The sequence below is a fragment of the Nicotiana attenuata genome, chromosome 2 (genome assembly GCF_001879085.1).
Source record: "Nicotiana attenuata strain UT chromosome 2, NIATTr2, whole genome shotgun sequence".
Taxonomy (NCBI): domain Eukaryota; kingdom Viridiplantae; phylum Streptophyta; class Magnoliopsida; order Solanales; family Solanaceae; genus Nicotiana; species Nicotiana attenuata.
In genome coordinates this window covers 53,031,495-53,057,200 of record NC_031990.1, presented here as the reverse complement: position 1 = coordinate 53,057,200, position 25,706 = coordinate 53,031,495, and the positions used below count along the sequence as shown (strand labels likewise).

Sequence of the window (25,706 nt, the reverse complement as noted above, 5' to 3'; positions counted from 1 at the left end):
ATATATATATATATATATATATATATATATATATATATATATATATATATATTACATCCAAATTATACACACAATTAGAATTGTCTAACACTTTATATTTCTTTATCACTCTCAAATGCTCACATCGTATTCTTGTTGTAATTCAAGTTTTAAAAATCCTGAAAGAATTATGTCATGCATGATACACCCAACTGTAATTAAGTAACATAGTGAGAGCATAAATTCCCCAAGCACGTTGAATACATTTTCAACATATTGTATTAGATGAAACATATAATAATTACTAGCATTAGTTAGCGACTTGTAGTAATTAATGTTAGGTGTTGTACATATTTTCTTATCATATTGGGTTTTTCTATCTCTTGAAGGAAAGGACAACATATTTATCATAATTGGGTTTTCCTTCTTGTAGAAGGAAATTATAAATCTTCCATATTTGTCTAGTCCTTTTTCTTGTAGGAAAAAGTTTAGACTTCTATAAATTGAAGATCCTTCATTCTCATTCAGTAGTATCCATAATGTAGCCGCAGGGGGCTTGAGAGTCTTGTTTAGGGGGAGAATTTCGGGACAAGTGTTAGCGTACTACATAAACTCTCGTTTATGTAGTGATTGCTCATCTCTGCCGTGGACATAGGTCAATTGACCGAATCACGTTAAATGTTTGTGTCTCTATTAGTATATTTCTCATTTGTTGTCTGATTTATCGTCGTTCAAGGTTTGCTTTGCTAGCTTCCGCATGACACCTGATTTTTTTCGGTCCTAACAATTAATGGCTACATAATATTGTTACTTCGCAGGAAGAAGCCTCGACTACTAAAGCAGCATCTTTAGCTGAGAAAACAGATCACAAAGTTGTTGGTAATGCTAAAATGAGAAGGCATCCAAGTAAATCCTACAGAAAATGGCTTGGCTGGCTCCATATGAGATGTTAAAGTCTGAAAATGTGTACCTCTGATTTGTTGTTTAATTAAGCTGCTGAAATGCAGGATCATCGCTTTTGCATGTGATAACATGAAGACATTGAAGAGAACAGAGATCTTCTTTGTTTTTCTATTTTAAAGCAATATATACCTGTAGCGGATTATTTGCATAGCGAACCCTCATATGATCGAGAGAAATTTGGGCTTGTAGCTTCAAATGGATTGTATGTTAGTTTGATGCTTGCTTGAGTTCGACTCATCCATAGTTGGTTGTGAACTTGTGATTCTTACCCATCATATTAATGTTGATCTAGAATTTTACATATTGTTGGTTCGGATTTTTTTATATTTATAACATGATCTTCGGATTAGCGTGTGTGCATCTCAATTAATTCTAGGGATATGTGCTACCTTCCTCCACCAATACCTATCAGGTTTTTCAGTACACTAAAGTTTGGACATATGAGAAGAAATCACTGGCGTTTTCGCCTCCGTTGAGATTTAAACATGAGAGTTATGTTCTCAACCCACTTCATTAACCACTAAATTAAAATGTTCTAAAATTTTATATTTGATTTTATCTATATTTATTTTTTTACAAATATATATATAATGTTCCATCTCAAAACATTGGATTTTGTCACTACACATATATGATGGCATTGAAAATACGGTTTCAGTTTCCTAGAGGCGCTTAGCAAAGCGAGCGCCAATTTTTCTAGTTTCGGCCTCACCTGAGGTCCTACTAACATAATAAATTGAAAAATGTGTACCTTGTTCTTCCCGAACTAGGACTCCACTTATCGCTATTTCCGATACTGCCAAGTACAAGTATAGTTGTCCATCTGCCCTCGGCGTGTGAAGTAGTGGAGGGCTCGATAGATATCGCTTAAGTTCTTCCAAGGCATGTTGGCATTCCGGGGTCCATGTGAAGTTTTTCTTCTTCAGTGACGAGAAAAATCGGCGGCTCTTATCGGAGGACCTCGAGATGAATCGCCCTAGGGCGACAATGCGCCCGATTAGCCTTTCCACGACCTTCACGTTGTCCACTACCGTAATATCCTCGTAGATTTGATCTTATCGGGGTTGATCTCGATTCCTCGGTTGGATACCATGAACCCAAGAAATTTACCTGATCCGACTCCGAACGCACATTATTCCGGATTCAGCTTCATGTTGTACTTCTTCAATATACTCAAGGTTTCCTGCAAATGCTTTAAATGGTCCTCTGCTCGCAGGGACTTAACTAACATATCGTCAATGTAAACTTCCATGGATTTCCCTATTTGTTCTTCGAACATGAGGTTTACTAGGCGTTGGTAAGTGGCACCGGCATTTTTTAATCCAAACGGCATTACGTTATAGCAATATACGCCATACTTAGTGATGAAGGAGGTCTTTTCCTAATCATCCGGGTTCATTCGTATTTGGTTGTACCCGGAGTAGGCATCGAGAAAATTGAGGATCTTGTGGCCGGCTGTGGCATCGATTATGCGATCGATGTCATGCAAAGGGAAAGAGTTCTTGGGACATGCCTTATTTTAAATCTTTATAATCCATACACATTCTCAGATTGTTCCCTTTTTAAGGAATACTACTACGTTTGCTAACCATTGGGGGTATGTGATTTCCCAAATGAACCCTATTTTGAGGACTTTAGCTACCTCGTCCTTGATGAAAGCATGTTTGATCTTGGATTGGGGTATCTTTTTTAGCTTATCCGGATGGAATTTTAGGTCTAGGCTCAGCTTGTGTGTGGTGATCTCCGGTGGGATCCCTGTCATGTCGAGATGGGACCAAGAAAAATAATCTATGTTAGCTATAAGAAATTGAATGAGTTTTTTTCTGAGCTCGGGGGTTAACTCCGTGCCCAGGTATACCTTCCGATCGGGCAGATGTTCGAACAATATGACCTGCTCCAGCTCTTCGACAGTTGATTTGGTAGCGTCGGAATCATCGGGGACTATGAAGGATCGAAGAACCCTGTAATCACTGTCTTCGTCAGTCCCCTGCTTGTCTGGTTGGGTCGAGGCCGGCATCGGTGATTGCTATTTGGCTTCCTGTTTTGCTTTCGAACTTGGTTCCTTTGACGACGAGAGTGTTGATATCGGAATTACTTCATCGACTGCAAATATCTCATTTACGGCTGGTTGTCTTCCGTAGATCATCTTAATCCCTCCCGGTGTCGGGAATTTTAACACTTGGTGAAGGGTCGAAGGCACTGCCCTCATGTTGTGGATCCATGGCCTCCCGAACAGGGCGTTGTATCTCATGTCACCTTCGATCACATAAAACTTGGCTTCCTGGATAGTCCCGACGGCATTGACTGGTAATGTTATTTCCCCTTTAGTGGTTTCACATGCCATGTTGAATCCATTCAGGACTCGGACTGCGGGCACAATTTGATCCTGTAGACCGACTTGTTCTACGACTTTCGACTGGATGATGTTGTCCGAGCTACTTGGATCAATTAATACACACTTAATCCGAGACTTATTTATGAGTACAGATATTACCAGAGCATTGTTGTGAGATTGCACGATCCCTTCTGCATCTTCGTCGCTGAAAGACAAGGTTCCTTCCGGTATATAATCTCGAGTCTGTTTTTCCCTTGTGATGGACACTTTGGTGCATTTCAACATCGGTCCTTGAGGGACATTGATGATCATGTTGATAACGTGTTGAGGTTCTTCTGGTTCGGTGTGTTTGTTAGTGTCCCTGTTTCTGAAATGATCCTTGGCTCGGTCGCTTAGAAATTCTCGTAGGTGACCGTTGTTAAATAACCGGGCTACTTCTTCTCTCAATTGTCAACAATCCTCCGTTCTGTGGCCGTGAGTGCCATGATATTTGCACATTTGGTTGGGATGTCTTTGAGCTGGATCAATTTGTAAAGCTCGAGGCCATTTGGTATCTTTGATGCGTTCGATAGCCGATACGATGGCAACCGCATCAACATTAAAGTTGTATTTCGATAATCGCGGTGCTTCTTTAGGTTCGATAGGCCTGTCGAAGTCGTTCTTGCTCATGAGCCCTTGAGAGCTCTGAACTCGATCGCTTCTCCTTTCATTTCGCATAGAAATTCGCCCAAATTCGCTGCTTTTACGATCTCAATTATATGGTTGGTACCGATCTTCGTTCGACCTCGGTTCCTGGTCAATTTCTCTCTTGATTCTATCGACGGGTCTGACATGATAAACAGACCCAGTAGGAGCCCCAAGTTGATCGTCTTCGACCCTGATCTTTGATTGGTACCGATTATGCACATCGACCCAAGTAACAGTTGGGTACTCTGTCAGATTCTGCTTCAACTGTTGTGAAGCCACCGAGCTTCGAACATTGAGTCCTTGGGTAAAGGCTTGAACGGCCCAATCATCAGCGGCCGGTGGTAGGTCCATTCGTTCCATTTGGAATCGAGACACGAATTCTCTGAGCATTTCATTGTCCTTTTGTCTTACCTTGAAAAGGTCCGACTTCCTGGTCTCGACCTTGATGGCCCCGATTCTTTCTCATTGAGACTGATTCAACTCTGTGAACAACTTCCTGGGACAGCTCGGGCTCAATCCTACTCGGTGGGCGATTCTGGTTCTAGAGCTGGGCTATCACTGCCTGTTGAGCCTGCAACCCGTAGGTTGATTCCGCCATTTTTGCCGTCATGCGTGCTTTGAACGGCTGGTCGAACATCCCTACGGATGCTGTCCTCGGGATCGAGGCCAAATTTGCATTGATGGCTATATGTGACCTGACGTCGATTGGATCTGCAGCTGGGGCTCCATCGAGATCGACCGGGGGTGCGTCGTTCCCCGGTGCTATGTGATCATTTTCGCCGTGGTGACCGAAATCATTGTCAACGTGTAGGGTGCTGACTGAGAGTTCAACACTTTGGTCCTGGAATCAAAGACACTCCAAAGAACAAGTGTAAAATAGTGCGTGTTATGAAAGTTTGTATCAAATAACCACTATTATCCTTAGCCCCACGGTAGGCGCCCAACTGTTTACCCTTAAAATCGGATAACAATTGAATTTATACGCGGTTCTAAGGATACGTGATATAACTTAATACAAATTGAGAAAACATATGAAATCAATGACAGAAAAGTGAATGCAAACCGCACAAGTTGAACAGTGTTAGCCTTGAAGGTTAATCACCCTCGAGCCAGAAAATGCCTCAATCGATGTCGGAACAGAATAGTAAGATAATAAGAACTAGAAATAATAGTGTATTGCCTTTGGATGCGTATTACAATGGGTATTACAAATAATCAGATCCCCTTTATATAGTAGGGTAGTCCTTCTTTAGATACAATTCTTCAAAAGGTAAGAAATCTCATGATTTGCTCGGTCTCTTATTGATACGTGCCGAGATTCCCGCCGTGATATTCGACTGGTTACGGATATTTCGGCCTTCCGTTATTCGGTCCAATAATATTTCCTTGAGCTTGATCGGAGTCGGGGTCGGTTCCGGAGCTACGGGCTCGATGATCTTGAAGATACATGCTCTAACTTGGTTCGATATAATCCGGGGTCGATCTTTAACCCATCACGTTTCAGCCCCGATCTGTCATGCAATAAATGAGGCAGGTTTCGACCGTATACCATAAGAAAGGCTTTTGAATGTGCTACTCATGGATGGAAAAATTAGAAGATTTAATCTCACGCTAAGAATGTTATTGGTATGCTCGAGAAAGAAGTGGCTATTTCATGGGAGATAGAATTGATGTAAGAAGACATTTGAAACTATCAAGCATGTGATCATCTGGAGTTTCTATATATTCCAAGGAGTTTGAACAAAATAGCTTATAGTTTAGCTAGATTTTCTATTCCTTTGTTGAAGTACATCTCCTGGGAAAAGTTTTTCCCAAGTTGGATTGTCCAGGATACGAAGAGTATATTTAACCTTTGTTGTTCGTTGATACAATAATATAAAGTCCTTCTTTTCGATGAACAAAAAGAAAGATATGTGGTCCTAAAATGTAGACAGAGTTAAAAGACAATCCAGAATAGTATTCTCTCCGTTCACTTTTACTTGTCAACGATGGACTTTGCACTCACCTTAAGAAATAATAACCAAGGTACATATTTTACCATAATACCCATAATGATAACATTTCAAAAAGTTTTGAAAAATAATTTGAAAAATTAGTAGTTAATAAGAATGAAACAGAAAAAATTATCTTTCTCTTGATTTACTAAAATAAATAAGTGAAAGTAAAAACATAATTTTAGTATAATGGACAAGTAAAAGTGAACAGAGTAATATTTATAATAATACATGAATTAGCTTTTTGTGCATAGTATCCTAACATTGTGGATATTCAATATTGTGCATAGTCAAATGATGCCACACAACTCACAAGTTGGATTAGATTAAACTCCCATACCAATGTTCTAGCTTGCTTCTGGAGTTAACATCCATTTGAATTATTGGTTTCTACGCATTCGTGAATTATTCATATCTTATTTTAATTAATAGTTTATGCAATAATTTGAAGAAGATGAAGTAGGACATGAAGAGAAATTCAACTATACGCGAAACAAATTTGATTTATTAATAAAATAATAATCCATAAAAAATGCACAAATTATTTCTCCTCGCCTACAGTCTCACATACCTTATCGTATCTTATCCTATACCAAAATTCTTACGATAAGAGTCTGCAGATCTCTCTGTATCTATAACGTGAATATATATACACATATGAGGCTTATAAGTCCTAACTAAACTACAGCACTTGGACACCAAGTAATGAACTATCCTAAATACAACAGGCTACATATAGTTTCAGGTATAGCAGGATTCTACTCTTTACACACCCCTTCAAGTTGAACAGGGTTGGCAAGCACGTTCAATTTGTCCTTAAACTTTGGAAGCACAACTTAGACAGCCTTTTGGTGAGAACATCTGCAATTTGATCATTTGAGCCAACATAGCGAACTGAGAGTGCTTTGTTCTTCACTTTATCTCTAACAAAATGAAAATCGATCTCCATGTGCTTGGTTCGAGAATAAAAAACTGGATTAACAGTTAAATACATTGCACTAAGATTATCACACCATAACACAGGAGTAGACGAAGAGAAACAACCAATTTCCCGAAGTAGAAACTCCAACCATGTGAGTTCGGAGGCTGCATTGGCAAGTGCGCGATACTCTGCCTCAGTGCTCGAACGAGAAACTGCACGTTGCTTCTTTGATGCCCAAGAGATCAGATGAGTTCCAAGAAAAATAGCACAACCACTGGTGGACTTACGATCGTCAATAGAACCAGCCCAATCCGCATCATAATATCCATGTAAGAGAGTAGATGGTTGACGAGAAATATGCAGGCCATGCGATGAAGTACCCTTAAGATAACATAAAATTCGTTTAACAACAACCCAATGAGAATCCAGTGGGTTGTGCATGAACTGGGACACTTTATTCACGGCAAAATCAATATCCGGGCGCGTGAAAGTGAGATATTGCAATGCACCAACTGTACTTCTGTATAAGGTAGCATCATAAAACGGGTTTCCTTCAGTGGCAGACAACCGACATGGGGCAGTAGCTGGCGTGGAAATGGCAGTACAAGAGTCCATTTGGGTTCGGCGTAACAGATCATTGACATACTTGCGTTGAGACAGATGCAAACCAGAAGAATCCCATGACGCCTCGATTCCCAGAAAATAAGATAGTCGCCCAAGATCACGTACAGCAAATTGTGATTGCAAGCGGCCTATAAGAGAGCTGATAAGAGTGGGACTAGTGCCTAACACAAGGAGGTCATCAACATAGACTAAGCAAAACAACTTCTCTTTCCCAGAGGAGAAGTAGAAGAGGGAACAATCAGTCTTAGATCCAGAGAAGCCATATGAAAGTAAAGCATCTGTCAAACATTTGTTCCACATACGAGGGGCTTGTTTAAGCCCATATAGAGATCGTTTGAGTAGGCAGACATGGTTAGGATAATTGGGATCCACAAACCCAGGGGGTTGAGACATATACACTACCTCGTCTAAGTGACCATGCAGAAATGCATTGGAGATGTCAAGTTGAGTAATGTGCCAATTATTGGTAACACCCAAGGATAAGAGAAGGCGGATGGTGGCAGGTTTTACTACTGGGCTAAAGGTGTCAACATAATCAACACCAGGACGTTGATGATATCCCTTCGCAACAAGCCTGGCCTTATAACGATCCACAGAACCATCAGGCTTTGTTTTGGTCTTGAAAATCCACTTACACCCAATGACATTTTGAGATTCTGATGGAGGAACGAGTTGCCAAGTACCATTCTGAAGAAGTGCATTATACTCGTCATGCATTGCACGACGCCAGTGAGCAAATTTTGCAGCTTCAGAGTAGCATGTTGGATCTGTAACCTCATTGGTCTTGGCAGCAAAGGATGTAGGTTGCTTAGGTTTTAAAGAGCCCGTTTGAGACCTAGTGACCATGGTATGAGTTTTAGACTGACCTTGGCTAGAAGAAGACACACCGCTAAGATCTTTAGACAAAGGTCCAGGTTTCTGTAAGGCAGATATCGATGATGATGCACTTATCTCATCAGGTGAAGCAGCAGATATTGATGTGTGTAACTGTAAAGCCTGCTCCATTGAGGAAGAAGAAGGTCCACATGAGGCATCGCATTGAGCTTCTAAAGGGTGCTGGTCGTGGATCGAGGATGGCACCTGGACAGTGATAGGATCAGTTGTATGTGTTGATGTAGTGGGCACCGTAGCATCATCCTTAGCCGCAAATGGGAACACATGTTCATCAAAAACAACATGACGTGAGACATAAAACTTTCCAGAAGATGGATCAAAACACTTGTAACCTTTATGAATCTTACTATAGCCCAAGAAAATGCATGATTTAGAACGAGGTGAAAGCTTACTTTTTGTATATGGACGAAGCCAAGGAAAGCATAAGCATCCAAAAATGCGCAAAAAAGAATAATCAGGATTCATGTTAAACAAAAATGTAAAGGGAGATTTGTGATTCAGACGGGGAGTTGGAAGTCTATTGATAGTGTAAACAGCAGTTTCAAAAGCATTAGTCCAAAATTTTTCTGGAACATTAGCATGTGTTAACAATGCACGTCCCGTCTCAACAATATGACGATGTTTACGTTCAGCACAACCATTCTGCTCTGGGGTGTAGGGACATGAAGAGCGTTGTGTAATACCATTCTCGCGTAAATAAGTAGTTAAGGCTTGAAATTCGCCCCCCCCCCCCCAATCTGCTTGAAAGGATTTGATAGGGCGACCAAAGTATTTTTCAATAATTGTCCGAAATTGGATAAAGACGGATAATACTTCAGATTTACATTGGAGAAAATAAATCCAGGCATATTTGCTAAAATGATCAAAGAACATAACGTAATAGCGATATCCATCATTAGAAGTAACAGGGGCCGGATCCCAAACATCAGAACAAATCAAATCTAAAGGGCTATTGGCCTTAAAACTAGACTCAACAAAAGGAATTTTGTGACTCTTGCTAACAGCACAAGCTGGACATAAAGTAGGAGACTTATAAGTAGAAGAACAATAACTATAAGATGGCAAAGCCCGACGAACAGTAGGATAAGAGGCATGAGCTAAGCGAGCATGCCAGACACCAAGTGAAGCAGCATAGGAAGCAGGTGAGAGACGCGACTGCAGATCTGGGAGTGCATATAAACCATCATCTTTCGGCCCTTTGTGAAGAATGCCCCTCGTTTTCAAATCCTTAATCAAAAAATAATTAGGAAAGAATTCAATAGAAACCTGATTAGAGGTAGTAAAAGAACTAATGGACAATAAATTTTGATTGGCATCTGGAACATGAAGAATGTTATCAAGAGAAAATTTACGATTAGAAATAGATATAGAACCTTTTCCAATATGAGAGATGGGCAGTGTTGAACCATTACCTAAGGTTACTTCCTCTGGACCTTGATACTCGGAATGGATGGCTAAATTGTCAAGATCAGCTGTTAAATGATGCGTGGTGCCACTATCCATCAACCAGTTCTGTCTAGAATATGTTGGAGTACTTGCTAAATTGGAAGAAGGACGACCAGTAACTCTAGGACCATTCGTAGACTTAGGCGAAGGGCAAACTCGTGCGATATGACCCTTGCCTTCGCAATTGTGACAAATAATTTCAGAAGTGTCATATTTTGCTTGTGTACCAGTGGAGTTTAGATGGTTACGATTCTGGAATTGCTGGGAATATCCTGGACCACCAGCACGTCCACGACCTCGACCTCCACGGCCTCTACCTCGGCCTTGTGTGGATGATAAGGAGCTTTGAGTGTAATGAGCAGTGGGAGCTATAACAGTAAGGGCTTCATCCCTTTTTAGTTGTCTTTCTTCGTTCAATAACATGCCATAAAGGGCATCAAACGAAATATCTTCATGACGAGATTCAAGGGCTCTTGTGAACGGGCGATATGCAGGGCCTAGACCGGCAAGTACAAACTCAACGAGTTCATCATTATGGACTGGGTGTTGCAGAGCAGCAAGCTTATCTGAAATCGCCTTGGCACCTTGAACATAGCTCTCAATGGTGGCATTATCTCGACGCAAAGTATGCAGTTGCGTCTAGTTCACGAACTTGTGGCTTGGAACCTGACGCATATGCTGTCACAAGTTTATCCCAGGCTTCACGAGCAGTTTCTGCTCCAACCAGCTGTGGTAAAACACTTTCCGAAACCGAAGCAACAATCCAACTCAACACGAGTTGATCTTGACGAACCCAAGATATATAGGCTGGATTAGATTGTTTATCATCTAAAAACTCGGCTGGTGCTGATTCGCTACCATCAATATGATGGTTAAGACCACAACCACACACCATGGGAAGAAACTGAGTCTTCCATAACAGGAAATTCGACGACGTGAGCTTTACGAGCAGTTGATGAGCAAAATTTGGTGTGGAAGGGTATGAAATCATAGTATTGCTGGAAGAGGCTATGTCTTTAGTCATGGTGTATTGTTGTAGTGCTACAATAATGGGAAGGAGAAAAAAAATGATGGCTGTTAAGACACTATAGCTCTTGATACCATGATAAGAGTCTGCAGATCTCTCTTCATCTATAACGTCAATATATATACACATATGAGGCTTATGAGTCCTAAATAAACTACAACACTTGGACACCAAGTAATGAACTATCCTAAATACAACAGGCTACATAGAGTTTCAGGTATAGCAGGATTCTACTCTTTACAACTGCTACCGGAAAATTCATCATCTTTTACCAAACAAAGAAAAGAGAAAACTTATGCACCAAAAAAAGGATTTAGGGGCTATACCTATAATCGTTCATTTATCAGGCTCCTATATATTTAAGTTTTAGGTAGGAGAGTTAATCAATATTTAATTTTGTGGACGATAATAGGTATTGAGTGAAATTAATCGAGTTACACGTGATATTACCATCATAAAAAAATAAGCCAGCCTCAAATTGACACGAGTTAGTCTAGAAATTTGCAAAAACAAAATACAAACCATAGTGTTAGGCTAAAATGTTGGGTTAGAATGAGACTTTTGTTGGTAGTGAGTAGAGTTCAATTTGGATTAAAGAATTGGGCGGTCGCTTGTGACCAATAGAATTTAACTCTCCATAATTTAACAGGCTGTGATCCTCTGTTGAAACCACGTTTTTTTTTTATCAAAGTTCTGAATAGTAGTAAATAGTTATTATTAAAAAAAAGATTACCCCGTGCAACATAAATAATACTTCGTAACTCCCTTAAGATAGGGTGTTACTCATATTATTCAGAGGGCACAGACTATCATCTCATTCTACCCGATTACTATCTTTAAATTGTTACCTAAAGCGCACTAGTTGGTTCTAAACCGTACCCTATGCATGCACTACTCGTCCCATGCCTATGGTCTAGGAGGCTTTGGACCTCTATTTAGGTAGTCCTAGACTTCAACTTAGGCTGCTAAAAATGATAAAACTAATCGATATGCAAAACAGGTTGGACTTCATATAAAAGCAATTAAGGGCTCAAGTTGGCCTCCACACTTTGACAACGAATGCACGCAAACATATTGAGCATTTGGCAGTTGCAGATTTTAAACTAATTAAAGTTATGGAATCCTATAGGCATGATCTCTACGTGATTTTGGATTTTAATACATGCAGCAGTTTCAGATGTAAAATCCTTACCTTTAATACGATTTTTACAGAAAAGCCTACATAGTTGCCTGATGATCACAATTTTAAGGGATTAAAACCTATATGCATGATGTCTAGGTGATTCACGCAGTAACTACGAACAGAGATCACGGGAGTATGTTCAGAATTACTTAGTCGAGTCCTATAGGCATGATTTCTAATGGTGATAATTAGCGCCGTGTTGAAAACTCTTTAAAGAAATCGAGCAGGACGATAATTAAGACTGTTTTTAGACCCTATAGACAGGATTTCTATAATCATAATTAAAATTAATTTTAGATCCTATAGGCATGATTTCTATAATTAACACCGATTTCAGATCCTATAGGCGTGATATCTACATCATAAATTAGGCAGTGTGTAAGTTAACAGAATCCTATGCGCACACTAAGATATTAATCGTTCAATATCCTATAGGCATGATTTCTAACAGGTGAAAGCAGAAACATTTGAACCAAATTAAGGACCTATAGGCAGGATTTCTAACACATGATAAATGAACATGTTTGAGCATAGCGACACATTCTGAGTGAAATAGAATACCTATAGGCAAGATTTCTACCTATTTCGATGCAAGTGTAAGATAAAAAACCCTTCCCCAATTTTACTAATACCCCAGAATGTTATTACAAGAATTATTATAGACCCAGAATGAATAGAGTAAATTACAGAAGTAAATAACTATAGGGAGCCTACAGTAGGCCCAAAGATACACCCGGCCATGCCAGGCCTTCATTCCCGTGGTTCACAATAGCCCAGAAATTACATTTTCATGGACATAAGGAGCCAGGAATTAAGTGATTCACCCAGTGGGTATAAAACATAGCTGAGCATGGAGAACCCAGGCCCTAGTGTGTCAGAGTTCCCAAGGGCTTCAAGAACCCAGGGACGTGCTCACACTAGGGAGGTCAAAGGACAGAACCTAAGTAGCCTTGGCTTTCAGCCGGCTAAGAATAAGAACTCAAAGGGGCCAGACAGTAAAGGAATAGAATGAGGTTAAGGGATATCCCTGAAGGACAGAACCAAATTGAGTACACAAAAATAGATAACAAACATGCTTGGATTTAAGACAGACTTAACCAAGTTTCAGAAAATGAGTTCAAATACATAATGCACATATCAACGAGACAAGCTGCAAGATAGTCTCCTAGTAGGAAAAAGAAGTGAGTTCAGATTAGGCTAAGTGCAGAAGGCTAGTGTCACAAGAGAGGATCATATCAATTAGCAACAAGACCTAACATGTTGCGAACTACTTAAGGCAATTACTAGGAAGTCAAAACAGGATCAAACAAGTTACATCACAGCAAATTCAGAAACAAACTTGTTACATACTTAAGGAATACATTCATGCTTAGTCAACTAATTTAAAAAAAAAAAAGGATAGGAGAGCATGTCCAGATAACAAGGCTAACATCAAACTTAAACTTTCAAGAGATGTCTATCAGTAACACATAGGCTAGGTAGAATTGAGAGAAATTAATCAACTCAGGTACAAACATGTCTCAAATTACAAATGTAATGGCCTTTAGATTAGAAGAGTCTAGAATTGAATAATATTGAACAAAAAGGCAGGAAAATCAAAATGAAATGGTAAAGGCTTGGTAACTCACGAGTAAAAATGAAACAAGAAAGAAAGGAATCCCACAGTATTGTGAATATCATCAAAAGAGCAAGAACTCAGAATTTCTGGCCTTGGCTTTCAGCCGGCCAGGAACTAAAGTACAGAACAAGATTATTCAAAAGCAAAGAGCATACAACTTAGTTTTTGTAGTTTTCTTAATGATTTTCGAACTATTTCAAAAGGGAATGGGGAGGAGTTTATATAATGTAGGAATTGAACTCATAAACATGGAAATAATTAGTCAAACACTGGAAAGGAAATCTTTTAAAATCAGTAAGGAAGGAAAAAATTTAAAACCCTAATTTTTAGGTAAAATACACAAATTGGCGAAAATAAAAGGCAAAAGAATCACATGCTGCATAGAATAAGATGAACATAGACAGGAATACTATTCAAAATCAAAGAATCGAACCAGATTTGGTTCGTTTTAAAAGAATCTGAAACCCTAATTTAGGGTAAGTAAAAAAAATTGACAGAAATAAACAAATTTACACATATAGGGCGAATATAGACGAGATAATAATTAATATCAAAGGCCTGGACCAATTTTGATTCGAATCAGAGAAAATCTGTAAACCCTAGCTTTAGGGTTAAATACGAATCAGCAAAATATGAACAAATCGGACTCACACGGTGTAGAATAAACGTGTGTGGACGCAATATCGTCCAGATTCAAGAGGCGGAAGTCAATCAGACAGAATCAAAGTAAGAGTACTTGCCATGTTTAGGCAAGTACTAGGTAATACCGTAGAGAATCACCCAGTAATGGAAATATACGGATATAGTAAGTGAATGGAAAAAAAATCCCATCAGAAGGGGGATTAGGAGAGGAGTTTTTGAGAGGCGGCTGGTTAGGGTTTTTCAGAGAAGAGAGAATAGAGAGGCGGCGGTTTTGGAGGGAATGGGGTTAGGGTTTGGGGTTGAGTGATACAAGGAAAGGGGGGAGGCGTTTGTGAGACGTTGATCATTTTTGATCAACGGCTGGGATTTGAGAAGGGTTTGGGTCAGTTTTCGACTGGGTTGGGTCGTTTAGGATTGGGCTATTGGGCCAATGTCTGGGTAGTTAAGTTCGAAATTAGGGCCAGATTTTAAATATCCAAGTTTAATCAAATAAATAATTTTATAAAAAGTAATAAATAAATAAGAAAATATCATTTGTGCATAGAAATAATTAATAATAATTACTTAACATTATAAAAATATAAAAGGTCATTTTTCGTATAAATAATGTAATTATTATTGCAAAAATATGCAATTTAGCCTTAAAAATGCAAATGTAATTATAAGAGATGCACTGAAAATTTTAAGGCCTCATATTGGTGTAAATGACAAGTTTGGATGATTAGATCATCATAAAATGATTTGAAGGATAATTATTAGATATTTATATAATAAAAGTGTAGAAATAAATTGATTTAAAGCCTTTAAAAAATTATGGAAAATTATGAAAAATATTTGTGTATGCTTATAAACTAAATGATGATGCATATGCACTATTTTGAAAGTATTTGTATATATATTTAAAAATGAGGAAAAAATTGGGTAACAACAGGTAGCGCACACATAGGTACGACTTAGAATTGAATTAGAACGCTCTTAGGTAAATAACGTCTACATAGTAATCGGGTAGCAGGAGATGGTAGTTTGTGCCCGCTGAATAATATGAGCAACTCCTACCTAAAGGAAGTTGCGAAGTATTATTTATGTTGCACGGGGTGATCCTTTAGGCTAAAAAACTTAGGACCCCCTTTCTTTATGTACTTGATATCTACGCTTAGTCGTTCAATATAGACCAATGTAGTTGTATTCTTGTAGTCATATTAAGATTTGTATTGATTCTCATATGTAATAATAAGACTCTTCGACTTCTAACCTCTCTTTATTTATTTGATCACCTAGCCTAATTACATAATCCACATAGTTTAAAATTTAGCCGGGACCCACAGGTTTGGACCTCGAAGAGTGCCTAACACCTTCTCTCCGAGGTAATTTGAGTCGTTACCCGATCTTTGGTGGCGTCTACTAGTCAAACGGAGTTATTTGCAAATAGGTGTCCTAACGCACCTTAAAATTGTTAGGTGGCGACTCTTCTCTTTTAATACCCATTTAAAAGAGTTGTCACGCGTCGAAACCCGATTTCGTGAGAAAAAGGGGCGCGACACGTATGGAACTTTGTTTTAAAAAGAAAAATATTATCTTACAAGACTTTACTGATGCCAATTTAAGCGACGATCCGGATAGTTGAAAAAGTACCACAGGGTACATGCTCACCTTGGTTGGTACTGCTATTAGCTGGATGTCCAGACTTCCGAAAAGTGTTACTCTATCTACCACTGAAGCAGAGTACATGGCAATCTCAGAAGCTGGAAAAGAGATGATTTGGCTCAAGAATTTTCTTAATGAGCTAGGTAAAGAGTAGGACAATTATGAGCTTTTCAGCGATAGCCAGATTGCAATTCATCTTGCCAAGAATCCAGTATTTTATGCAAGATCAAAGCACATCCAATTGAGGTATCATCAAATCCGAGAGTTGATAAGTGAAGGAACTCTTTCCCTGCAGATACCAGGATCAAAGAACCCGTCAGGCATATTGACCAAAGTTGTCGGTGTTGACAAACTGAGGTTGTGCACTGCCTTAGTTAGCCTTCAAGACTGATAGCGTGAAGGCGCCACTAGAGAATAGCAAATCCTTTTTTTTTTAAATTTCTTTCTTGATGTAACATAGGTTGGAGGGGGAGATTGATAGGAGAAAACATGTTATTGTATGTTAAAGAAAGAAAAGTAGAAAAAACAAAAGAAAGAAAAGTCAAAGAGAGAAGAAAAATGATAGGCAGAAGAATTCATCTTTGAATTCTTTTCTTATAACGTAAGTGCTTAAGTCAGCATTCTTATGACGTAAGTGCTTACGTCGACATTCTTATGACGTAAGTACTTACGCCGACAGGTTGAATTCTTTTCTTATGACGCAAGTGCTTACGTCTGCAGCGCATTCAAATTCTTTTCCACTTCTTCTTTCTTTTCAGTTAATAAGAGCCATTCTTTGTGTGGCCGTGGAGTAGGAAAAAATTACCGAACCACGTAAATCCTGTCTTGTCTTGTCTTGTGCAATTTTTTGCTTTTCTCTTTTAAATATTTTTTCCTTCGATTAGCCTGACATGCCTCCCAACACCTTCCACCAGCAATAGCTACTAGGTCTTTAAGTCCACCAAGATTTGATTAAATGGGAAGAAATTAGTGATGGTTTTGCCTCTATTAAGATTTGAACCTAAGATATCATGTTTTCAACCTACTTCATTGACTATTACATCACGATGTTCAAAAATTTATATTTAATTTTATCTACATTTACTTTTTACAAATATATATAATGTTCCATCTCAAAACATTGAATTTTGTCAAACCCACAAACCATGATTGGATCCATCACTCTATATATCGGGGCATTTGCATCTATACCCGCTTTTTGGGTCACGTTTTAACTTGTGCCCACTTTGCAAAAAAAAATTTGCAAACGTACCCACTTTTTTGCGTAACTTCAGCATACGGGCTGAAGTAGCAAAGGCAATCACGCAAAACTTCAGCATTATAGTAGACGGGCCTGAAGTAGCAAGTGTGCTGAACCAAGTGTGCTAAAGTTTTTGTTTGTAATTGCACTAAATAAGCTGAAGTTTTTTTGTCCTGGATTCATTAGTTTTGTCATTAAGCTTTTTCAAAAACTTCAGCAGAAGATGCCGAAGTTATTTAGTTCATTTATAAAAACTTCAGCACTAAATAAGCTGAAGTTTTTTGGTTCTGGATAAGCTTTTTTTCAAAAACTTCAGCAGAAGATGCTGAAGTTATTTAGTTCATTTGTAAAAACTTCGGCACTAAAGCTGAAGTTTTTTTGTCCTGGATTCATTAGTTTTGTCATAAAGCTTTTTCAAAAACTTCAGCAGAAGATGCTGAAGTTATTTAGTTCATTTGTAAAAACTTCAGCACTATATAAGCTGAAGTTTTTGAAAAAGCTTTCTAACATACTAGATAATCAGATTGCCATCTAAATCATAAATTTTGGAAACAATAAACGTGAAAAGAACAGAACTATCATTGTCTACTAACTTACGTACGTGGAAATATTCACAAATTATTGTCTACTAACTTACGTAATTATTTATAATTTATTTTTAAATGATCTGATAAACATATTTATGGCAATCATCCGATGAACTGAAGTTTCATAGCAGCACCAACAGCAGCAGAAGAAAGAAGAAGAAGAAGAAGAAGAAGAAGAAAAAAAAAACGAAGGAGGAGAAAGGGGGCTGAAGTTGTTTAAAAAGTGGGTACAAGTTAAAACTTTTTAAAAAAATTGGTATAGGTTAGATGGGGACGACCAAATAGGGCGCCCCGTGCAATTTTTACCTATATATCTAGATGCATATATACCATGTTTAATTTTGGCCTTTAAAATAAGTGGCGTGACTTGTGCAATAGCTGTAAGACTAGGAATTTTTTTTCTCGTTGTGATTTTTCGGTGATTGTCATTTGTCAGAGGAGTAAAGAGTGAAATCAATGCTGCTAGTGGTAGGAGCAACGGACGTGGATAATGATTTAACTATACTTCATGGTCTTTTATGATGTTTTAATTAATACTAGTAAGATGAAAATACAACAATTACATCTCCGTAAAATGATGAAAAATAGTTGCAAAAACTCACATTAAAAAATACGTACATATAACTCTTGGAAACAATATCTCGGAACTTCTTTTTGTGAAAGCCAAACTGATACTATATGAGAAGAAGAAGTTCATCGCTAATCGATTCAATTTTTAGATATTTGATTGCAAAATTTTGATATTGCATTCTTTTCTTTCTGAATTCAACCCCGGCGTTACAGTAGCAATAATTCTGCTATATTTTATATGTGGTCCTAAATGTAGGCAAAGTTAACTTTTTGAAGAATTTAGTAAAAAAAAGGAGGACCTGGATATGATAGAAAAATATTGGATGATGCACAAGAGAATAGTTTTCTTTCAGAAAATTGATACTCCAATTTTAAGACAATCCAAAATAGTATAGTAAGTGAGTTGTTTTCTATTTTAGTAATACTTTTAATAAGACACGAGTTAACTTTTTGTGTATAGTGTCCTAGCTTCGTGGATATTCGATATTGTACATAGTCGAATGATGTCACACAACTCACCAGTTGAATCCGATTAACCTCACATACCAAATCCATTTTGATTACTCTATTCGCACCGCACTCCTTGAATTTGTTGTTCAAAACTTTTACTCATATTTACATCTTGATCTTCTTCCTGAGTCCAGATTCCTGCCTCACGCAATGTTCTAGCTTGCTTCTTGGAGTTAATATCCGTTTGCAATTATTGGCTTCTACTACATATTCATAAATCAATAATTTTTATTTTAATAACTTAAGCAATACTATAAAATAGTTGTATAATTTTGAAGAAGATGAAGTAGGACATGATAAGACATTCAATTATAGGCTACACAAATTTGATTTATTAATAGAATAATAATCCATAGAAAATGCACAAATTAATCGAGTTATACATGACATCCCCATAAAAGAAAATAGACAAGCCTCAAATTGACACGAGTTAGTCTACAAACAAAATAGAAACCATAGTGTTAGACTAAAATGTTGGGTTAGAAAGAGACTTTTGTTGGGAGAAGAGAGTAGAGTTCAATTTGGATTATAGAATTGGGCGGTCGCTTGTGACCAATAGAATTTAACTCTCCATATTTTTAACAGGCTGTGATCCTCTGTTGAAACCACGTGTTTTTATCAAAGTTCTAAATACTATACTAAATAGATCCAATCCACGCTCTGACTTTCAACTCTCATAATCACAAGTCATAAAGTTAAAAATTAAAAGAAGACGATGATTTCCAAGCGAAGTCACTCGAACAAGAAGAAAGCCTCTTCGTTATCTTTAAACTTAGCTAATTCCCACCTTCTTACTATAAATTAATATACCTTTCAACTAATTCTTTATATTCACATTCAATTCTGTTTTATTTTCAATTCTGTTTATCTTTATAGTTATTTGGATTTGGATTTAAGCCATGACTATAGAGGAGGATGGTGTAATTGATCAAAAACCGGCGCCGCCGTCACCTCCAACGCCGGTGGAGTTTAAAGGGACGGATTCTGGTTCTTTGCTTCACACCGTAGTAGCGCTGGTTCTATGGCTTGGCTCTATCCATTTCAACTTCATAATTGTTCTTGCTTCCTTTGTCTTTCTTCCTTTCTCTAAAGCTCTCGCGTTAGTTTCTCTCCAATTCTATCTTTACTTAATTAGTTGCTCATATCTCATTTTCCCCAGTTGTCTGATTTTGACTTTTCTATTATTGATATTTGTTTCAGAGTGATAGGAATATTGCTTGTACTTATGCTGATTCCAATTGATGAGAAAAATAAATGGGGGCGAAGATTATCGAGGTTAGATTGATGGTGCAATTATGCTGATTATTTATCTGATTAAGTGGAGAAAATTGTTTTTTAGCTGCTGGGTTAATACTTAATAGTGATAATTGGGGATCTTCAGGTACATCTGTAAGCATGTTTGTGGTTATTTTCCGGTGCATTTGTACGTGGAGGACATCAAAGCATTTGATCCTAACGAGGCATACGGTAATTAGTGACTGCTATTTATCCTCTGCACTTCGCAAAAAATATAAAGCAATCAACTTTCTGTTTATGTTTTCACTCTTTAATTTTCCAAAAATATTGTGTTTGTTTGAAGACTTCAACTTGCTATGATGATTGGGCGGGAATCACTAACCTGTCATGCATTTCCCATTGTGTAACAGTACATTTGTATAAGAAGAGACTTGCTGCCAAGTATGTCTGCTGTCAAATTCCAGCTTTCTTTCCTATAGAAGGATAAGCATTTTGACACATTGATAGAAACTAGGAAATTGCAGAAATTTGTTGTCCCCACTTTTCTATATTAGCAGACACTCCCACAAATCATTAGTGTCTGGTTAAAGTCCTTACCTTTTGTATGTGCCCATAAACTTGTAATTCGCTGATCACTTGGAAACATTGGATAAATATTGAGGAATACGAACAATTTACTCCCATGTAAGCATCCTTTTCTTGGCATAATTATGTGACTGTTATTATGTGGATTAACTCCCAACCAATCAAAACAGTGGTGATGAGCTTTCCTGCCTCTGCCTAAGTTGACCGATAATTTCTTGCTTTCAGAGGACAAGTTATGTAAGCTTGAGTCAGCATGCCCCTTGCTTTTTGTCTAAAACTTAGATGATATCTAATGAGCTTAAATGCTGCATCCTACTTTGATTCTGGTGAGGGCCTGGTTTATGCTTCCCTTAATAGAATGTCGCTTGGTATCACAATCTGTGCTTCGAGGAGAATAGCTTCTCAGTCTTTTCCATCAACTGCTGAAAGTGTGTAAAGACCTTATTTTGTTTCGCTGTGTGTACATTAGATCAACCACTAAGGCCGATCTACATTACATAGTTTCATAAAATGATATATAGTTTTACTCAGATTTCATTTGCTTGGTATCTTATAGAGCATTCAAATATACATGTCTAAAGCTACATCACGTTGTCTTGGGCCTTAAATATAGGCGTGTGATATCTGCATTTCTACAAGAAATGAGATATAGGACCAATACGAATATGTTTTTCATAAATAGCAAGAAAATATTCCGTCCGAGGTAAAATTTACTTCGGTAATAATTCAGAAGTATTTTTAAAGGAAATTGAACAAACAATACTATTTTAATGCTCAAGGGGCCAGAAGGAAACAGATGTTTCTGTGTTTCCTATTGATTTGGGTTCTGACTCACTTATTTTAATTTGTACTTCTTTGTATTCCTTCTGTTGTAGGCTGATGTAATCTGTTTATACATTTCATCAAGATACTATATTTTCCATTCTGTGTTCTAGCAGGACTAATGGAAAAATGGAAAAACAGAAGTCTATAGCTCCTGTTGCTCAGACTAACTCTTATGTTGTTTCTTACAGTTTTCGGATATGAACCACATTCTGTTTGGCCAATTGGGGTGGTTGCACTTGCCGATCTTACAGGTTTCATGCCCCTCCCAAGAATCAAAGTGCTAGCAAGTACAGCTGTATGACTTGATGCCTTGTTCTTGTAATTGTAATTTTAATTGTGCATAGTCCTATTTTCGCCTACTAGTATTTACTGTGAAGAAAATATGACAGGTGTTCTATACACCGTTCATGAGGCATATCTGGACATGGTTAGGACTTGCACCTGCAACAAGGAAAAGTTTTAAATCCCTCTTGGCTTCTGGTCACAGCTGCATCATTGTGCCAGGTGGAGTTCAAGAGGCATTCTATATGGAGCGTGGTTCAGAGGTTCTATCTTGAAACTGGATTGCAATTTATAAGCCAATATATTATGCTATACTCACCGCATCTCTTCCTATACTTGCTCAAAAATAGATGAAGCTGCATAAAAGAATTTTGTTCAGGAATAGCTAGTAGCCTAGTAATCACTTATTACACCTTGTTACAAACCCCTTTAATCTAGGCAGTTACTCTACTATTCTCATGAGAGGTTACATAGTTTAGCTTCAATAAAGATTGAGAATGTTAATCAACTAATCAACTACACCTATTTTACACAACATGTGAATCATCTATATTCATCTGCTCCGTTTAGCTATATTTTGTCTCAAGCAATAGTAAGGTGACTAGAGGTTTCTAAATCTCAATAGTTAATAGAGTTAAAGCGATTGTTCAGAAAAATTATTTAAATAGTTTGAGTATATATTTTTTGATAAAGTATATAGTTGTGTGCATTAACCCTGACTAGTTTGTATGAATTTTTGTTTCCATTGTATTCTATTGTTAGTTGAGGTTTCGGTGATTATGGAAGATTTTAGGTTGTTTTGGATTACTGTTTGTCTTCTGATTTTTGGTCTTCCTGGTCTATTTTTATTACTTTTAATCATCAATTTCACTTGAGGACCAGTGCATCTTTAGGTTTAAACTGGAGATGGTCTAACGATTGCAAGTTTTATTTGTCTCCTTTTATCCTCTGCGCTATTTGCACTCTTTGTCAGATGAGATCATGTCCAGTTCTTTTGGACAGAACATCCTTCTTTATTTTTATTTCTTTTGCTTCGTTTATTTATTTGATATGTTAGGTTTTAGCGGTTGAATATTCACTTGCTACATTAATAGTCTCGCTACCTTCTTATAAAGCTGTCTTTCACCTTGTTATTTGTTTTTCTATTAGCACTCTTGTGTTTTTAGGCGATCCCAGCTTTTAAATATCTCAGTAGTTTGTTAGTTTCATCGATTTACAATATAATCTGCAAACAGCATCCACCACCAAACCTCATTATGCGCACTACTGGTTAGCTCATTCACAACAGCATCCACCACCAAACCTCATTATGCGCACTACTGGTTAGCTCATTCACAACTAGGGTAAGCATGTCCATTCCGAAGGATCAAACTCAAGACATCTTATTCAAAATACTTCTTTGGTGCATGCCCATAGTAATGAGATAAGAATAAATATCTAAATCAATTGTTGCGTCAGCTTAGTAGAATAGTCCTGAATGTATCGGTGTAATGTGAAAAGGGTGAGAAGGTAGTTGTGAGAGTGGCCTATAGTTATATTTGATTGAACGCTGGTGGGTGAACGAAAAGTCTTTCCAATTTGAGTAAAGAGGTCGAGTTTTATTTATTGGAGCAGAAAGGAAAGTGTGTTTTGGTACAGTTAGTGTGGTAAAACATTTACTATGTACCTTGTGTACCTATTGGGGGAAATGATAAGTTAAAATATGAGATATTTAATATCCTTTACTTGTTTATGCTGTGATGGGAAGTCTGACTGCCCTATTAATCTTTGATAGATTGCGTATCTTCAAAGAAGAAAAGGATTTGTACGCATTGCCATGGAGATGGGCAAGCCACTGGTTCCTGTATTCTGTTTCGGCCAGGTGACATTTATTCTTCTTTGATTTTCCTAGTTTTCGGCTATTCACTTCCATATTCTTCTGCTTCAATGCTAGCGTATGTGACTTCTGTATCAGTCTATGTGATTTAAATTTAAATGAGGACTGAAAACTTTTGCTTGCAAGCTATTAAGATTTTAGGGTTGACATATCTTCGACATATATTTTATTTCTAACGAAGTCTTATTTGATTTGTTGTACTTTGCGCTCTTTAACGAAAGAATTTATGTTTTGATTTCACAAACATTGGCTCATTCTGGGTAGAGTTCGTAAGTCAGATCTCAAGCTTCTCTTGTTTCTGATTTGTGGTATTGTTTTGTTATCATGTTGCTTATGTGGTTTGGAGAAACTCCTTTTCTCCTGTGTGCCTCATTATTGTCTTTTCAGAATTTTCCTCAGAAAAGTTACTGCCAAGATCCGTCTTGGTTGCGATACTTTTATCTTCATATTGTTCTTGCTTTTGTGGTCATTTTGCTTGAAAAAAATATCCTCATCTGTACTTACAGTTTTATCTAAATTCTGCAGTCTGATGTCTACAAATGGTGGAAGCCAAGCGGGAAACTGTACTTGGAATTCTCTAGACTCATTAAGTTTACTCCAATACTTTTTTGGGGCGTGATGGGGTATGTTATGCATGACCTTATTCTTTCGACCACACACCAGAAAGGCAATATAAAATCTTGACCTTTTTGTTTGAGTTTCTATGAACTCCTCGACCAGAAAGCCAGTACTAAATCCTTGAAGTCAGTTATTTTAACTCATTGCTTATGGATGAAATAACTGAAAGTGGCTTGCTACTGTCATTAGCAGTGGTTAATATTTGAGAGATACATTTGAATTTGAAAACTAGATTTATTCCTTTAATTACAGCTAAAATTGGTTCCATGATCAACTTTAGTAGAACTGCCACTATCACCACCAACCGTGAAAGGGAATTGCTTGCGAGCAGTCATATGATGGATTTTAAGCGGTCCCTAGAATGTACTTGGAAATGTCTTTCCTTTTGCTACTCTTGCGTTTCTAGATTCAACTTTGTAATGCCATGGTGTTTCACTGCAGTTCTCCCATTCCATTTCAACGACCTATGCATGTTGTAGTTGGAAGGCCTATTGTGCTCAAGAAAAATCCTGACCCTACTGCCGAAGAGGTATGCCAGTTGACCATGTTAGTGTCTGTCTCGTTTTCTGCAATTGGCACGTAAGTTGTGGACTACTCATGCAACAAACAATGGGGTGTTTCCTTGTGACGAAGGGGTCGGGGTGTACAAACTAGTGTCTAGATTGTTTGCTAGTCTTTTCATATTTATTTAGTTTCCATTTTTTTTCCCTGAAGGTCGCTGAAGTGCACAGTCGTTTTATTGAAGCACTGGAACAACTCTTTGAAAGGCACAAAAAGAGGGTTGGCTATGATGATCTCCCGCTGAGAATTCTTTAATGTTTGTCACTTCGTCGTACTGCTTATCATGTGTATCTATTCTTCAGCTGGGTAAATTTGTAAAAAAGGACTTATTCCTTTCTTTTCTTGCTTTCTCTCTCTTGTGTGTGCATGTAACTGTATGCTTGTGCATGTCTTGAAGAGAAGACTGAGATGGGAAAGAAATAAATGGAAGTTGTAGTTTTGCCCTGCTCTATTTGATATGCAACGTCTAATGTGTATATTATTGGTTTATTTCTTACGGGCGACAACTCTTACTTAAGCTATAGTGCAGCGTCTTTAAAGTGATGAAGTAAACGAATGTTCTTTCAACCAAGTGCACTCTTTAGCCTGTTTGGTGCATGAGTGCCAGCAGATAATACTAAACCAATTACAACAATAACATACCCAGTATATTCTCACATGTGGGGTTTGTGGAGGATAGTGTGTATGTAGACCTTACCCCTATATTTATTGAAGGCAGAGAGACTTTCCAATAGACAATCGGCTCAGAAAGGTAGGGAGGAGGAAAAGAGGGAGAAAAATAAGAAGCAGCAGAGGGAGAAAAAGAAGAAGAAAAAGAAATAAAGAGGAGGGAGAAGAGGGGGGGGGGGAGGGGGGGTA

At 37.8% G+C, this 25,706-nt stretch overlaps 2 protein-coding genes across 2 annotated transcripts in view; both read left to right on the top strand.

The window, feature by feature from the left end:
- The window catches only part of LOC109210114, a 2,812-nt gene extending 1,567 nt beyond the window's left edge, over positions 1-1,245 (top strand). The window contains exon 4 of the mRNA XM_019373488.1: positions 798-1,245. Within this exon, the coding sequence (XP_019229033.1) occupies positions 798-932 (135 nt within the window). The 3' untranslated portion in view covers positions 933-1,245. The remainder of the gene's footprint in view (positions 1-797) is intronic.
- LOC109210105 (diacylglycerol O-acyltransferase 2) lies at positions 19,352-25,299 on the top strand. The gene is made up of 9 exons (XM_019373479.1): positions 19,352-19,964; positions 20,066-20,140; positions 20,247-20,332; positions 21,700-21,806; positions 21,901-22,056; positions 23,568-23,654; positions 24,195-24,292; positions 24,729-24,816; positions 25,002-25,299. Exons 1-9 carry the CDS (start codon positions 19,765-19,767, stop codon positions 25,101-25,103), a joined length of 999 nt encoding a protein of 332 aa, XP_019229024.1. The 5' UTR covers positions 19,352-19,764; the 3' UTR covers positions 25,104-25,299.